General features: G+C 42.5%; 1 protein-coding gene across 1 annotated transcript in view; it reads right to left on the bottom strand.

Moving 5' to 3' along the window:
* Positions 1-2255, bottom strand: part of FRAS1 (Fraser extracellular matrix complex subunit 1) — a 460552-nt gene extending 458297 nt beyond the window's left edge. Inside the window, exon 1 of the mRNA XM_079919788.1 lies at positions 2165-2255. Coding sequence (XP_079775914.1) covers positions 2165-2240 — 76 coding nt within the window. The 5' untranslated portion in view covers positions 2241-2255. The remainder of the gene's footprint in view (positions 1-2164) is intronic.
* Between the last annotated feature and the right edge of the window lie 13788 nt (positions 2256-16043).

Raw genomic sequence — 16043 nt, 5'->3', positions numbered from 1 at the left:
ACTTTTAAAAATCACTTCCAAGGCTAATAATAAAAACTTGAGGAAATCTCTAATATCCTTAAGCTCTCCATTCTTGACCTTAATGCTCGTATTTTTAAGAGAAAAAGAAAACCCTGACGGAACCAAATCGAAGGACTCATCAGATGACAGCTGAGTTTTTGGCCGTAGGACTGTTATCATTTAATTAATTTAATGAGATAAAGTATGTAAAGTGTTTAGCATAGTGCGAGGCAAATAGTACAGTGTTCAGTAAATGTCCATATTCATTCATTCATTCATTCATTATTAGATAAGCATCATTATGACTTGGATGGAAACTCTCAGATATCTAAGAATCCAAGTTGTGGGATGATTCTAGAATGTTCTGAAGGTGGGATGAATAAGAAGCAAAGTTTCCAAAGAATCTTTGGAGGAATAGCGCCCCTCGCGTCCTACACTCCTCCCCCATCAGAAGACTTTGGACGTTTTTAAACTTTGCCCTTTTTGTCAACCACTCTTCCAAAGAGCGAACCCTGCAGGCCCTTAGTAATAATGGCTTTTGTAATTTCAAGAGATTTGATTCTGAAAAGCAAATCTCTTACATCATTCCAACTGCCCCCTGGTGAGCTATCGGGGACCGACAGCACGTTTTCCGCGTTGCTGGAACATGATCCTAAATAGGAAACTGCCACCACCAAGTGCAAACGTAATTTTTCTGTCTCAAGTTCACATCTGGGTGGCCTAGGTTGACTCTCCCATGTGCTTTACTACAATTAAGCCCCATACGTTTTATTGTCTTTTAAGTTTGCATACACACGCACACATACAAAAGACACGGTTCTACAGGTTATGCCCTGGTTGAAAAAGGCTGCACAGGCCCCAGACCTGCACTTCCCGGGGATGATACACACTTGACATAATTCCCGGGAGGGTGCGGGCTGGCGGTCGCTCCACCCACGGGAAAGTCCCCACTGCCGTGCGTTTCCAAAGCCACCGTCACTTTCTCCCGGGAAGCTAGCTAGGAAAAGGCCGTTGCTCAGGTGGCTGCAGGTGGATCCGAGCAGGGCTGTGTCCTCTTCGGGGGCTGCCGCTGCCCCCAGTCCCACGCCCGGGTCCGCACCCGAGCGGAGAAGGCGCCCCGGCCAGCGCCCGCGACAGCCGCGGCTGCGGCTCTGATTTGCCGCGGGGCAGGTAAACTCTTCTTCCCGCAGCTGGATGAATAATGAACGGAGCCGGGAGGGGAAGCCGAGAGCCCTGCGCGGTAGATTAAGCCGCCTTCCTCAGCCCGCCGCCTCCCTTCCCCCTCCCTAAGCACCCGCTAGGCGACTTTCCTCGCGACTCTAGGCAGGTGGGAGCTCACGCCGCCTCGCGTCCCCGGGCCCGCCATCCTAGGACCCCCAAACTCTTGATTTCCTTATCGATTAATTTATTTGCCTGAGCTCACATTGCTCTTGCTATCATGGCGACAACTCCCACAATCTCCTTTTTTCTTATCCCCAGCTCCAGGGTTTTACACGTAGGTTGGAGCCTCGGAGGAAAACTGGGAGGCAGGGGGCGAAGTCAGAGAACGGAGCTAAACTCTTATTAACCACTTCTTTTCTGGGGAAGAGGCAGGCTCGTGCCTCTCTGTACTGGGGAGGTTTCTTGCAGTGCGATTGAATTGTCTACTTCCAGAACAAGCTCTAACCACCTTATAAAATCTTAATTGGACTTTACGGGTAGACTCATTGGGGGAAGGAGGGAGGGCGAGAAGGGGGTTTTAAGGTGCCGGATTTTATTTTTCATAGGAGCATAAGTATTTTTACACAGGTAATTGCAATTGTTCACTCCTCACCTACGCTCCACGTAGATGCTTTCCATTCGGGGGCACCGGGGAAGTGGGAAGAAAGAGAATCCAATTTCAGAGATGGTACCTCGGTCGGCCACCCACCCACCCACCCAAATGCACTCAGGGCAGAGAGGGAGAAGGGAGTGGGGCTTGTGATCTGCATACAAAACAATCAGGAGTTGGAATCTTCTCACAAAAAGCCCCCTCTAGTTCCACGGCCACCCACCCACCCCCAAAAAACTTCCATCTGACCCACAATGCCATACACCCGCTGAGCTTTTTAAAAATTACGATCTCACTCACACACACACACACACACACACACACACACACACACACACGGCACCGCTCTCTCACCTTCAGAATGATGAGGCAATACTGCAAATTCCGCCAATGCCAGGGCCACCCCGAGCCACACTTTGAAGACACTCATTGCCGCCTCTGCACCCAAGCTGGGCAAGCCCAGCCTTCAGCATCCAAGAACCAGTTCTCAGCCAAAACGCAGCCTTCGGCGCCCCAGGCTGGGCGCCCCGAGAGCGGGGTGCGACGGGCGGCGGGCAGCGGGCGGTCACCTCCGGGGAAATGAGGCGATGGACGGGCGAGAGCGACACTCTCGTGGCGGGGGGGAGGGGGAGGGATTCAATTCACTCACTGCCGGGCGGAGAGCGCGCGTAGCTCTCCAGCAGAGCAGGGCGCCAACGTCGGCTGAGCTCAGGAGAATAAAAGAGGAGGCAGGGCGCAGTGGCCCGCGGCTAAGGCTCGCCGGAAAGTTGCCCGTCACCAGCCGACTGGATCTCCCCGCATTTCCCGCAGGCCGGACCCGCCCGCTCTCGGGTCCCCAACCGTGGAGATCCCGGCGCAGGTTCTTCGGCAGCAGCTTTCTAAAGTTCGCTTGACACTCGCAGCGTCGGCCGAGGGGGTCGCCAGGAGCCCCAAAAGACCCACCCACTCCTCCTTCTGGCCTGGGCCACCCGGCTCGGCGGACCTCAGCCACCCGGGGCGGCTCGCGGGAAACTTCGTGCTGCGCTGCGGGCGGCTCGTGGGACTCGCCGGCGCCGCAGCCGCACGCCGCCGCCGCGGGCTGCGCTCCCTGCCGCAGACTCCGCGAAAGCTTCTGAGGAAAGCCGGGGGCGGCAGCGCCGGGGACCCCGCCGCTACTTTCCCGCCCCCGCCGCTGGCCCGGGCGAGGAGCGCTGCGGGGCGCGGCTCGCTCGGCGCCAGCGGCCACCTCCGCCCCGTGCACCCCGAGCCGGTCTGCTGGGTCGAGGTATGATTACGGGAGCGGAGGAGGAGCCATGGTTTTAAATGCAGCGAGGAAAATGCTAGAGAGCCTGGAAAGGACTTCCGAACTAAAGCCACTCGACCGGAGAGCCCGGAAACGCACAAAATAAGGCCCCCCTCTGGAACCCCGCGTTTAAAGGACACACGCTCCGCCTTCCTCCGCCTCCCCCCCCCCTCCCCCACCCTTCCTCTCTCCTTTGCTCCGGGTGAAAATGGACCCAGAGACTCGGAGCTTTTGCAAAAGATTCCAGAGAGTCACGTGGAAAGGGGAGAAGCGAGGAGGGGGGAGTGAGGGGAGGCCGAGAGAGCAACCTGATCCCCTTATTCTTTCTGCTGGAGTTCAGATTGCCTTTGTCTGGGGCGGCATCAAAAGTGGTCACACCAGGGAGGGCTGGAGGGGAAGATGGCGTGGTCCTGGCTCCTGCACAGCCTAGGGACCCGCGAACCGGATCCACAGCCCTCACTTGGGAGGGGGTATGCCCACATTCAAGGACCCCAGCGCTACTCCCCACACACACACCCCGCCACTCCGGCTGCACTAAGAGAGTGAGGCAGATCTGATCCATCTTCCTTGCTCTGAGACCATCAGGTCGTCGCATCGTGGGTTTACCAGCAGCCTGGGAGGATATCGGTGTGTGTGTCCTAGGCGAGGCCTCCCACCGCGAATGCACCTTTCCCTCTCCCTGAGAGAGGCTGTCAGTGGAACACTACGCAGCCTCTGAGCGGTGGCTCCAGCTGCGCCCCCAAATGCCAAAGACTGGGAAGTAAATGGCAGGGCAGGGCACACTGGGGCATGCCCTTGAAGAGTGGAGGTCTTGATTCCTGCTCAGGACTGAGTGCCGGCAGCTATATTTTTATAGGACCAAATAAAAATAGCTGGTCTAGGGTTAATTATTTTATGAGAATAGTTGCATCAGAAAGATGCTGCCTGGATTATGAGTGGCCCAGAGAAGAGACGTCCTGGGTCTCTCAGTTGACCTCAGATGGGCTAGCCTGTCAAAGGGGAGTTTGTCCAAGCATTGAACTCCGAGCTGTGAAACAGCAGGGGCCCAATTTATTTCCAGTCCCATCACCACAATCCAGCGGACGTTCTGCTCCGCACTAGCACGAGTTGGAACGATTCACTTTTCAGAATAACTCGATAAATTGTAACCGGCAGATCCTGTAACTATTACAATTAGCCCAAGCAAAAGGAAACGTCTGACAACCTAGCGCTGATCTTTAAGTATTCATAAGACCCAGGGGTTGTGCAAGTCTCTCCTGGGCTGTGGCGGTCTCAGGGACAGAGATTGTCACCTTTGTAGCTGAAGCACATAGTAGGTGCTCATTAAACGTTTGTTGAAAGAATGGACTGAGCAAAAGAGTAAGTCCCTGAGAGGAGGCCAGGTATAAAAAGAAGAGGTGAGATAAAAAGGAAACAGGATTTCCAAAGACGCTTTGCTTTTTGCTTCAGATAAGGAGGTATTCTAAAATACACCACTTCTGCCCCTGCCTCAATTTAAACAGTGAAATACTTGGAACAACCTATAATACAGAATGTGTTGAGTGAATTATGATTCCTCCATAAACTTCAATATTATACAGAGATTAAAAATATCCTAAATGTATATTTATTGACATGGAAAGATGTTTTTAAAATATTATTGGGTGAAAAATGTAGCTCATAAGAAAATAATATAATGTTCCAATGGTTTTGCTTGTACACATGTACATTTATGCATTTATACACACATATTCATACACACGTATCTCAAAGAATATACACCAAAATATTATCTCTGAGAATTCAAGTGAGTTTTAATTTCTCTTTTTAGCTAAACTGTGTTTTCTCATTCTTTTATATGGAACACATGTTTAAGTGCACGATGCAAAATTATATTGGAGAAATTTTCAAATAACAGAATTAGCTAATTTAAACTGGCTTAAACTACGTGTATGGCATTTACTGTCTGTCATAACTAGAAACTAAGACTGTCCTTAGAAAACCTTCAGATTGGGTCCAATTTACTACTTTAATGATGTCATAAAGGACCTGAATTATTTCTTTTTCTCTGCTCTGCCTTTGTGATAGACATTACTAGTGTTCACCATCATTTCCTGGATACATGGAATATCACATTTTCCCAGCCCACTCACAGTTAGGCGGGGCCATGAACTAGGTCTAGACCTGCACTGTCCAATACAGCAGCCACCATCCACATGTGGTTATTGATCTCTTGAAAGGTGGCTAGTCCAAATTGAGATGTGCTGAAAGTATAAAGTATATATCAGATGTCAAAGTCTTAGTACACACAAAAAAGAATGTAAAATATCTCATTTTTTATATTAACTATATGTTAAAATGATAATAGCTTGAATATATTCTTTTAAATAAAATATATTATTAAAACTAACTTTTCCTGTTTCTTTTTACTTTTTAAAATGTAGCTTCTAGAAAGTCAGGTTTACATATGTCCGCTAATCTGTAAGATGAGATATGAGAATGAGATCTAATCTACAAGGATGGTTGAAAAAAAAAAAAAAAAACATGTAATATCAAGCACTGGCAAGGATGTAGAAGAACTGGTACTCTCACACGTATTTCTGGTGTTAAATGCAAAGTTATGCAGACACTTTGGAAAACAGTTTGGAAGTTTCTTATAAAGTTAAACATGAAGTTACCATATGACCTAGCCATCCTACTCCTCTAAGTATTTACCCAAGGGAAATGAAAACCTGCGTTCACACGAAAACCTGTACGTGAATATTTTTATTGGCTTTATTAGCCACCAAAAATTGGAAACAATCCAAATGTCCCTCAACTGAGAAATGGAGAAACAAACAGAGGTACATCCATACAACAGAATACTATTCAACGACAAAAAGGGACAAACTACGGATACAGACCACAGCATAGAGGAATCTCAACTGCATTATGCTAAGTGAAAGAATCCAGACTCAAAAAGCTCATATACTCTGATTGCATTTACGTGACATCCTGGAGAAGCAAAACCATACTGTCAGAAAACAGAGCAATGGTTGCCAGGAGCTGAGGGTAGAAGGAGAGTTTGACTACAAAGGGCATAGACTAATTCTGGGGAGAGATGAAAATGTTCTAAAACTTGCTTGCAATGGTAAGTACATGACTGTATGTGTTTGTCCAAACTTACAGAACTATACACTTTGAAAGGGTAAATTTGCTGTATGTGTATTATATGCTAATTTAAAACAAAACAGACAGCAAGCAAAGAAATCTTAGCAAACAAACATTACTTTCAAATTTGGTAATAACAATAAACTTAGTCAAAATAATTATACATGTGGCTCATATTATGTTTCTATTGGACAGCACTGTTTTAGACAGTGGGCTCTGTCATTTTCAGGCCAAAGCAATTATAGCAATGCTCCCTTCCCTGCCTCAGTGAAGTCTGAAACCTATGATGGCAGCATCATTAGATGGTGGAGCCTCTGTAAGCCCAAGTCTCTGAATGACTCTTTGGAACAAAGGCCCTGCCAACACTCACTGGACACCTAGTGTGAGAAATAAACTTTATTTTGTTAAGCAATGAAGATTAGGGGGTTGCTTGTTACTGCAGCATAACCTAGCCTGTCCTGATGAATGCTGTCTTCCATTGTATCAACTTCACCTCCCACTTCGATCCTGCTTTTAGGTACAAAATAACTACCCACAATTCTCCAAGCTACATGCTTTTTAGTTTAATCTATAGATATTTGATCCAGAACTATCTAAAGAAGCAAGGAATATACTTTCTTTCCCCAGCAGACATTTCCTTGTGTTTCATTGGTTCACATTCACTCCCATGCTCATCTCTATTTCTCTCATAGTGAATGAGAAGCAGGAAGCAAAGTTAATGATCTCATAACTTGATCCATGGAAAACTAAGTAGCTTTTAGTGTCTTTATTTTTTAAAGTTTTCCAGTGATGATATAATCAGAGCTGCAACTTTTACTGTCACTGTGGTTCTGATATGTTTGCTCATACTAATCCATTAGCATTTAATTTTGTTGCTTTTATCTCTTATCCTATAAGCACATAAGTAACAGCTGAACTGCAACGAGTCTGGCCTCAGTGCCCCTGGAATGATTCAATCTTAAAATGATTGCGGATTTCAAAAAGACTGGGAGAAACTGGCCATGGGTTCTCAGGGTTGTGCCCTGGCAGACAGGCAGTCCTGAACCTGCTGTCATTTTTAGGAGGTTACAGAGTTGAGAAATATTTCCCCTGTGGGCACAAGACAAAAAGAAGGTGGAAAAAAGCAAGACAGTGAAGAGCCATGACCCTGCGTCCCTTCACATCTTGTTTAGAACCAAAAAGTGTGCAGAATTTGAAAGTGCCTCCAAGATGGGAGAAATGTTGGTATCTCCTTGAGTTGGCTCTTTCTTATGAAACTTAGCATCCTTCTTTAGCATCCACCGTTACGTTTCTTCCCACCAAAACATATAGGCATGAATCTGAACCAATGATGCATCAAACATGGCATTGGTATAGAAAATTTAACTTACAATGAAGTAAAGCCAAGGCTTTTAATATAATGCAAAGATACGCAACTGTCAAGTTACATATGATGTTGTAGTCAGAGAGACTTGTTACAAGGAAGAAAGCCCACTCAACTAAGTAAAGGGAAAGAACTGCTGTAAAAATGCAGTTAATTTCATAGATATGCAAGGACAAAACAAAGTTTATGCATATACGTACCTATATGATCTAGCATAGAAAAAATACCATATAGAAAATGTGTTCCCCCCTCATAGAAAAAATACCAAAAGAAGTTTTCTACTCTGATTTTCTAAAATTTATTTGAAAGGAAAGAGGGTAATTGTTTCATTCACTGTATGTATAAATATACTTAATTCACTAACTATATTTATAAATCCTCTTATAGTCTGAATATATTAAAAGACTGAAAGCTTTGAATTGAACTGGAAAGTTGTTTATATGATGCCACTTTACATACACCACCAAGAGTAACCTCAGTTTTTTTCATTTTCAATATAAATGTGGGGATTCCATTGGTGGCGACCTATATCAGTTAAAAATAAAATAACACTGATGAATAGTCACATTAATTAGTGTTATTCATGGCATAAAGCACTACACCCAGAGTAATGCCCTTCTAACTTGAGCAGTTACAGAGGACCCCAGCTAGCCTGCCTGCCCAGTGCCCATGTAATCGGAAGGAATCCTACCTATGCTCATTTATCGATAGAATTCTTTAGTTCTGGGTCTCTGAGAAAAGACCCACAGCTTGAAACGGAAATGTAAAGGTGAACAAGCAAAATAACTGATCCCAGAGTAAAAAGCACCATGCAAGAAGCACAAAAAATTTCTTGAAAAGATGAAATTTATATCCTGAGTTATTTATTTTAAAATATTTATTTATTTTTGGCTGTGTTGGGTCTTAGTTGCAGCATGTGGGATCTTTGTTGCAGCGAGCAGGCTTCTTGCTAGTTGTGGCTCGCCGGCTCCAGAGCGTGTAGGCTCAGTAGTTGTGGCACGCGGGCTTAGTCGCCCTGTGGCATGTGGGATCTTAGTTCCCTAACCAGGGCTGAAACCTGTGTCCCCTGCAATGGAAGGTGGGTTCTTAACCACTGGACCACCAGGGAAGTCCCTCAGAGTTATTTAAAAGGACAGGATTTTTATAAAACAAGCTCTGGTGTCTATAAAAAAAAAAGAGCAATTAAGAACAAAAAAGAGTTTTTAGAAAATAAACATATAATTTCCAAAATAAGAAAAACTTAATAGAAGTTCTGAATAATAAAAGATACAAAGCTGAAGACTTTAATCAGTAGCCTAGAAGATGAAACTGAGGACATTTTCAAAATTTAGAGCAATAAAATATGATATAGCTCCAGGAGACCAAGTATCTGTCTAATAAGAGTTCTCAATGGAGGAAACAGAGAAAACATAAGGAAAGAAGCAAAGAAAAAATAGTTACTCATACTGGGAAAATCAGAGCCTGAGCACAGAACCTCTCTCTCCCAACTGATTAGTGACATAAATGGTTAATGTGGACAGGGCCTTGGGACTGGAGAGAGAAATGAAGAAAGTGTGGCTTGCTTAGCATTTAGTGTTCTACAGAGACAGTTTGTTTGGCTTGGTTAGGGCAGCTTCTGTAGAGCATCATTTACAAAGCTGCAAGGATCAAAGACCAGGCATCCGAGGAGAAGGCCTATCACTCTAGTGGAAACTGAAATCGTTTATTGATTTTAAGTCCAGTGGTTTGAACCTACATCAAGGAAACCCTCTAGTTCTACCATTGCAAGCCATTCGTAGGAGGAATTGGAGCACTGGGCTGAACTGCCCCCTTCTTCGTGGCTGAAGAAAGGCCACCAGCACCACCTATACACACACATTTAAGCTGAAGAATGCTGACAATACGGTAAGTTCCCACTCACTGCTGCCTCACTAGAAAAGTTTCTTTCTTAACTCTCATCTCCTGCCCTCCATCACAAAAGGCTGACTTACACATTTACTGTTATGGGAAACCAAAGAAGGATCTCAGATTATTTAAGGGGCTCAGCAGCTTAAAGGAGGAAGAACACAGCCAAAAAACCCAACCAAACAAACAACAAAAAACTAAGACAGATAATATCCCCCATGAGGCAGACTAATATATAGAGAAAATACAATTTAAGAAAAATATATTACATAAGTCAGTGGCATGCAAAAAGATTTGTAACTGAAGAATCAGAAAACCAAAAATTTTTATTTGAAGGAAGATTTTTTTAAATCATAGTACTTGAATTATAAAATTCATTCGAGGAACACCAAAATAAAGTGGATACTTCTGGAAACAAAGTTAAAAGTATGAAAGGTCAAATAGAGGAACTATATCACAACAAAGCCCCAAAATATAAAGGTTGGAAGTCTTGAGTAAAAAGACATGCAAGACAGATCCAAAACAATGCACGTTCCAAGAGGTAAAAAGAGAACGTACACAAGAGAAGTCTGAAAAGAGAACAGAAGATTCTGCCTTTCAGATTAAATGTGCCAAGCAAAATTAATTTTCAAATGATATGCATTTTGACAAAAACTGATAAAACTATGAATCGCAAAGATAAAAAGAAAATCTCATAATTCCAGACATTAATACACATACACACACAGATTAATTTAGGGAAGAACATCACAATGGATTTCTCACCTGCAACTCTGGAATATACGGAAAAATATTTCTAGGCTTTCCAGAGAAAAGAAGATCAAGAATTCTTTACCAGCCTAGACATCATCCCCACGGAAGGGCAAGAGAATAAATTTTATATGATCTCAAAATATACTCCTTTATATACTTCTTACGCAACAGAGAAGCAAAGAGAAAGTTAATTCAGGGCAAATAATCTCAAGTTAGTAAAAGATTGAGTGTACAAGAAAAAATGGTGAGCAAAAAAAAATCCTAGTTTTTAAAAACTGTAAAAGAAATGTATTAAAATTTAATGATGATAATGCAATTTTTGAAGTATAAAATATATGTTGAATAAGGATTATAAAAAGTGAAAAGGCATAATTCAAGGAAAAGTAAACAATAGTTTAGAACTAAAATGCCAATAATACCTAGAAATTAGGGTTAAAGAAAGAGATGTCTTGAAATAAAAGTTTATTAGAAGATGGGAAAAGAAAGTAGGGAAATACAATGATGAAGACTGATCTATTTTAATTTTGGAATGTTAAAATAGAGATCCAGAGCAGAATTTTGAAATTATTGTTGGGAGCAAGAGGCAGGAGGGATAAGACGGTAGATGTAGGGAGAGGAGAACAGAATCAGGTCTTCTTCTTCCCCCAAAAAACAGAGGATGTATTTGCTTTTCAAACACACAGAACAGTTAGGCCATAAATAAAACCTTAATAAATTCAAGAAAAAAAACTAAATATATTCTCTAACAACCATGATAAAAGCTGGCGTTAACAAGAAAAGAATAACTTTTATTTTAAATATGTACACTTAAAGATTTAGAAGCACTCCTTTAAGTAACTCTTGGTTTAAAGAGGATATCAAAACCACAGTTATACGAGACTTCCCTCGTGGCACAGTGGTTAAGAATCTGCCTGCCAATGCAGGGGACATGGGTTCGAGCCCCGGTCCGGGAGGATCCCAGATGCTGCGGAGCAACTGAGCCGGTGCCCCACAACTACTGAAGCCCACTCACCTAGAGCCCGTGCTCCACAACAAGAGAAGCCACCATAACAAGAAACCCGCGCACTGCAACGAAGAGTAGCCCCCACTCACCGCAACTAGAAAAAGCCCATGAACAGCCAACGAAGACCCAACGCAGCCAAAAATAAGTAAGTAAATTTTAAAAAAAACCCCAAAGTTATAAACTACACACAAATTAATTACAAAGAAAATTACTTACCAAAGCTTATGTGATCCAGTTTAATATGGTATATGGTATCCAACGCAAGAAATAAACAAGAGTTACAGCTTAAAATAATGTATTAAAGCTACGAAAGATTGAAAACAATAAAAGCTAACATATTAACTCTTAGAATCAAGAAAAAATGATGAATTAAGTCCAGAGAAATTCAAGAAATGTATTAATAAACACAAAAATATAAATTAATTAAATACAAAACAAAGACTAAGTACATATCAATAAAACCAAAAGCATATAGTTTTTTGGAAAAATTAATACAACGTCCAAGTCTTGCAACTTAGAGAAAAAGAGAGAAGTTCATTGATCAGGTGAGCCCTGGTATCCTTGAAGGGCTCTGTGGTGATTATTCTTTGCAAGCCAGTATGAGAAAAGCTGTCATCTAACTGGACTCTATGAATTCAGTGAGGAAGATGGGATGCTAGGATAGCAGGGAGCAAGTGACACCACTTAATCCTCAAAGACAAGGCAGCTATGGTTCCTGTAATGAAAGCAGAGCCAGAGTAGTCATAAGGATATTTAGACCTGCTTAGAACCTTCGTGTTGGCTAATTAATCACAGTGCCCTTAGGATTGAAGTAGATAGACAGTGAACTGAAGTCTTTCTTGATTTATGTAGGTGAAAGAGCTCTAGATTTAATGTCTAAAAAGTCTGACTAAAACCACTACAACAGAGAATTGTGTATCCTCAATCAATTCCCAGGTTCAAAGTCCCCTGAATGAAGGAAAGGCTGGTGTTCTCTTGAGGAAGGACTTTGCTAACCTTCCAAAAATGTATACGGTAAATCTTCCTTCTCGACTTCCAAATAAACTTGGTGTCATTTAGCAGGGAGACTGTACATAACGGAAGGAAAATAATCAGAATTTGAGGATTTCTGGGCATCGTAATCTAGCACCCTTAGGATCCATTTCCATAAATATTTCTCTGGTGTATATTGCAATTATTTGGGGGCTTATGGTAGCTCCTCGTGAGTCACTGTATCTCACCCTCTGAGATGTGAAGAGTTCTGAGTCTGGCTATAGGTCTAGCAGCAATGAGTGGTAGTAGGGGTAGTCGTAAAGGAGATTAGCATTCAGCTGCAAGCTAACCAACTCATTGGAGGCCATTTCAGATTCTTAGGCAAAGGAAAATTAACTACTTCAGTCAGGGGAAATGTTGCTCCATTACATCCCAACATCTCCCAAAGTCTCAACCCATTGCAGGTGCAAAATCTTATCTATATACCATCAGCTCGAAAGCCCCAAATCTCATCATCTAAGTCAAATATGGGTAGGATTCTGGATATAATCCACTCTAGGGCAAAATTCCCCTCCATCTGTGAACCTGTGAAACTAGAAGACTACTTATATGCTGCTATGGTGTGAATGTTTGTGTCCTCCAAAATTCGTATGTTAACCCTAACCCCCAAGATGAAGGTATTAGGAGATGGGGCTTTGGGGAGGTAGTTAGGTCATGAGGGTAGAGCCCTCGTGAGTGAGATTAATAACCTTATAAAAGAGGCCCAAGAAAGTTCCTTTCTTCCCTTCTACCATGTGGGAACACAGCCAGAAATTGCTGTGTATTAACCAGCAAGCAGGCTCTCACCTGACATGAAATCTGCTCGCATCTTGATCTTGAAATTCCCAGCCTCCAGGACTGTGAGTGATAAATTTCTGTTGTTTATAAGCCACCCAATCTATGGAATTTTACTCTAGCAACCCTAATGGACGAAGATATATGCCCACACAATATGACGTGGGAAACGCATAGGATAACAGTTATAGACATGCTCATTGTAAAAGGGAGAAAATGGAAGGAGAAAAAGAGTCACTGGTCCCAAGCAATTTCAAAGTCCAACTGGTCAAACTTCATTAGGTTTAAAAGCTTGGGAATAATCCTCTGTAGCTCATGGCTCTGACCTCTGGACCCAAGGCCTTACCCTTAAAGTTATCCTTCTTTTTTCTTGAAGGGTAGGACATATTTGTGGATGCATAGTTTTATCATGTTTCTTGCCTGTAGAGTTCTCAGGGACCAACAGCCTTCTTTCATTTCATCCTGTCTCTTGTCCGTCTAAGCTGTCAGTTTTTCTGCAGGTACAACCTTCTCAAAGCCTTGGCAGTCTCCTATGTATGTCATGAGAATGTAGGCCATTAAACAAAAGGCTCCTCCACAGATATTTCCGAGATAATTACATCTCTTTGTCTGACTTCTGCTGAGATGGCCGAGGAGATCCATGAGTCATATGCTTAATCTCTTCAAATTCACTCTTCATGAATGAATGTACTGATCATTCGATTCTTCCAAAGCACCAGCAAAAGCTGTCCAGACACACCCTTGGCTTTCTCTTTAGAGCATACTTTTCTGGCAGTGAATCTCCAAATTTTAGCTTTTTTTTTTTTTTGCAATCTGGTTAGGCTAAGAATTTTCTAAATCATCAGGTCTTGGTTTCTTTCTGCTTAACAATTCTTCCTTTAATTTATCTCTTTGTTCTCTCATTTTAGTATAATCAACAAGAAGAAACCAGGCTCCACCTTCAATGCTTTGCTTGGAAATCATTTTAGTTAATATCCAAGTTCATTACTTACACGTATTGTTTTCCACACAACTGTGGGACACAATTCAGCCAAACTTCTGCCACTATAAAACAAAGACCCTCTTTCCACCAGTTCCCAAAAGCATGTTCCTCATTCCCTTCTAAGCCTTCACCAACAGAACCTTTAATATTTAATGTTTTTACCAATAGTTGGTTTATGAAAATGTGGGTATTCTTTAAGACAGTATAGGCTTTCTCTACCGTGCTCATCACTTCCATCTGAACCCTCAATGGCAGACTTTAACATCCATATTTCTACCAATAGTTTGTTCAAAGTAATCTATGCTTTTTCTATCGTGCTTATCTAAATTCCTCCAGCCTCTATCTATTAAACTCCAAGGCAACTTCCACATTTCCAGGTATCTGTTACAGCAGTACTCCATTCCTGGGACCAAAATCTGTGTTGGTTTCCTATGGCTGCTGTAACAAATTACCACTTCCTGGTGGCTTACGGTAACACATACTTTTTCTCCTATAGTTCTGGAGGTCAGAAGTCTGAAATCCACTTCACTGGGCCAAAATCAGGTCTGCAGGGCCGCACTCACTCTGGATGCTCAAAGGGTGACTCTGTTTCCATTTCTTTTTTGGCATCTAGAGCTGTACTCCTTGCATTCCTTGGCTCATGGCTCCTCAGCCGTCTTCAAAGCCAGCTGTGTAGCATCTTGCCTCAGCCATCGCATTGCCTTCTGTCTCTGTAATCAAATCTCCCTCTGCCTTCTCTCCTTTAAGGAAATTTGGGATTACATTTAAAGCCCACCTGGATAATCCAAAATAATCACCCTGTCTCTAAATCCTTAATTTAATCACATCTGCAAAGGCCCTGCTGCCATATAAGGTAACACTCACAGGTTCCCAGGATTAGGCTGTAGATATCTTTGGGGGCCATTATTCAGCTTAGCACATCTGGTACTTCCTTTTTTTATTTGATGCTATACATTGTGAATATTACCTTGTTGCTAGATATTCCTGTGTTTGAATACAATTTAGTTACCTGGAAACAATTTGATTCTTTCAACGCTTGCTTTTAAACTTTGTGAGGTGAGATCAAAACAATCATTAGCCAATGTCTAATTTAGTTCCAATAACTTTCTGAATTCTCTGCCCAATGCCCTGTGAATTGCAAGGTCTTTCACTCCGGCTAGTGAGAAGATGACGTATTTCTGGCCTTGTGTGAGCACCAGGGATTGTTCTCTCTGCTTCTGAGGGATAGAATTCTATCCCCAGCCTCAGGTACTTTCCTCATATACATGAGATTATCAGTACCCAGCAGAGGAAGGACTGAAACAACAGATCAGAAGATCTCCAGAACTCTCCTGCCACTTCTCTCCCCCTTTGTACTCTTCCCTAGGAACTCTAGCTACTTGTCCTCCTAAGATTCTCAACTTTTTCTCCTCAACTCAGGAAGACTGTTAGGCTCTGCTGGGTCCCCTCCTCCTTGTGCTGTGGCCTGGAAACATTCTCTAGGCAGTAAAAATGGACAATCACGGAGCTCACCTCCTTTGCTTCTCATCTCAGTTATCACTATCCTGCACTGCCTGATGTCCAATGTCTGAAAACTGTTGTTTCATATATTTTATTCAGTTTTCTAGTTATTTCAGGCATGAGGGTAATTCAGGTCCTTGTTAGTCCATCTATACCAAAAGCAGAAGTTTTTAAAATTTATGTGAAAATACAAAGGAGCTAGAAGAGAAAAAACTTTTTTGGAAAAGAACGTATTTTAAGGAATCACACTACCACTTGGTTTCAATTTTAAAAAGAATGAACTATTGATATATCCAACAATGAAATAAATCTCAATATAATAAAGCTACAGTAATCAAGATAATACAGTATTTGTGGTGGTTAGTTTTATATGTCAACTTGACTGGGCTAAGGGATACCCAGAAAGCTGGTAAAATATTATTTCTGGGTGTTTCTGTGAGAGTGTTTCCAGAAGAGATTGGCATATGAATTGGTAGACTGAGTCAATCCTAACTAACGTAGGTTGGCATCATCTAATCCCTTGAGGTCCTG

The sequence above is a fragment of the Stenella coeruleoalba genome (genome assembly GCF_951394435.1).
Source record: "Stenella coeruleoalba genome assembly, chromosome: 4".
NCBI lineage: Eukaryota > Metazoa > Chordata > Mammalia > Artiodactyla > Delphinidae > Stenella > Stenella coeruleoalba.
Note: the sequence above shows the minus strand (reverse complement) of the source record. Positions and strands in the feature narration are given on the sequence as shown.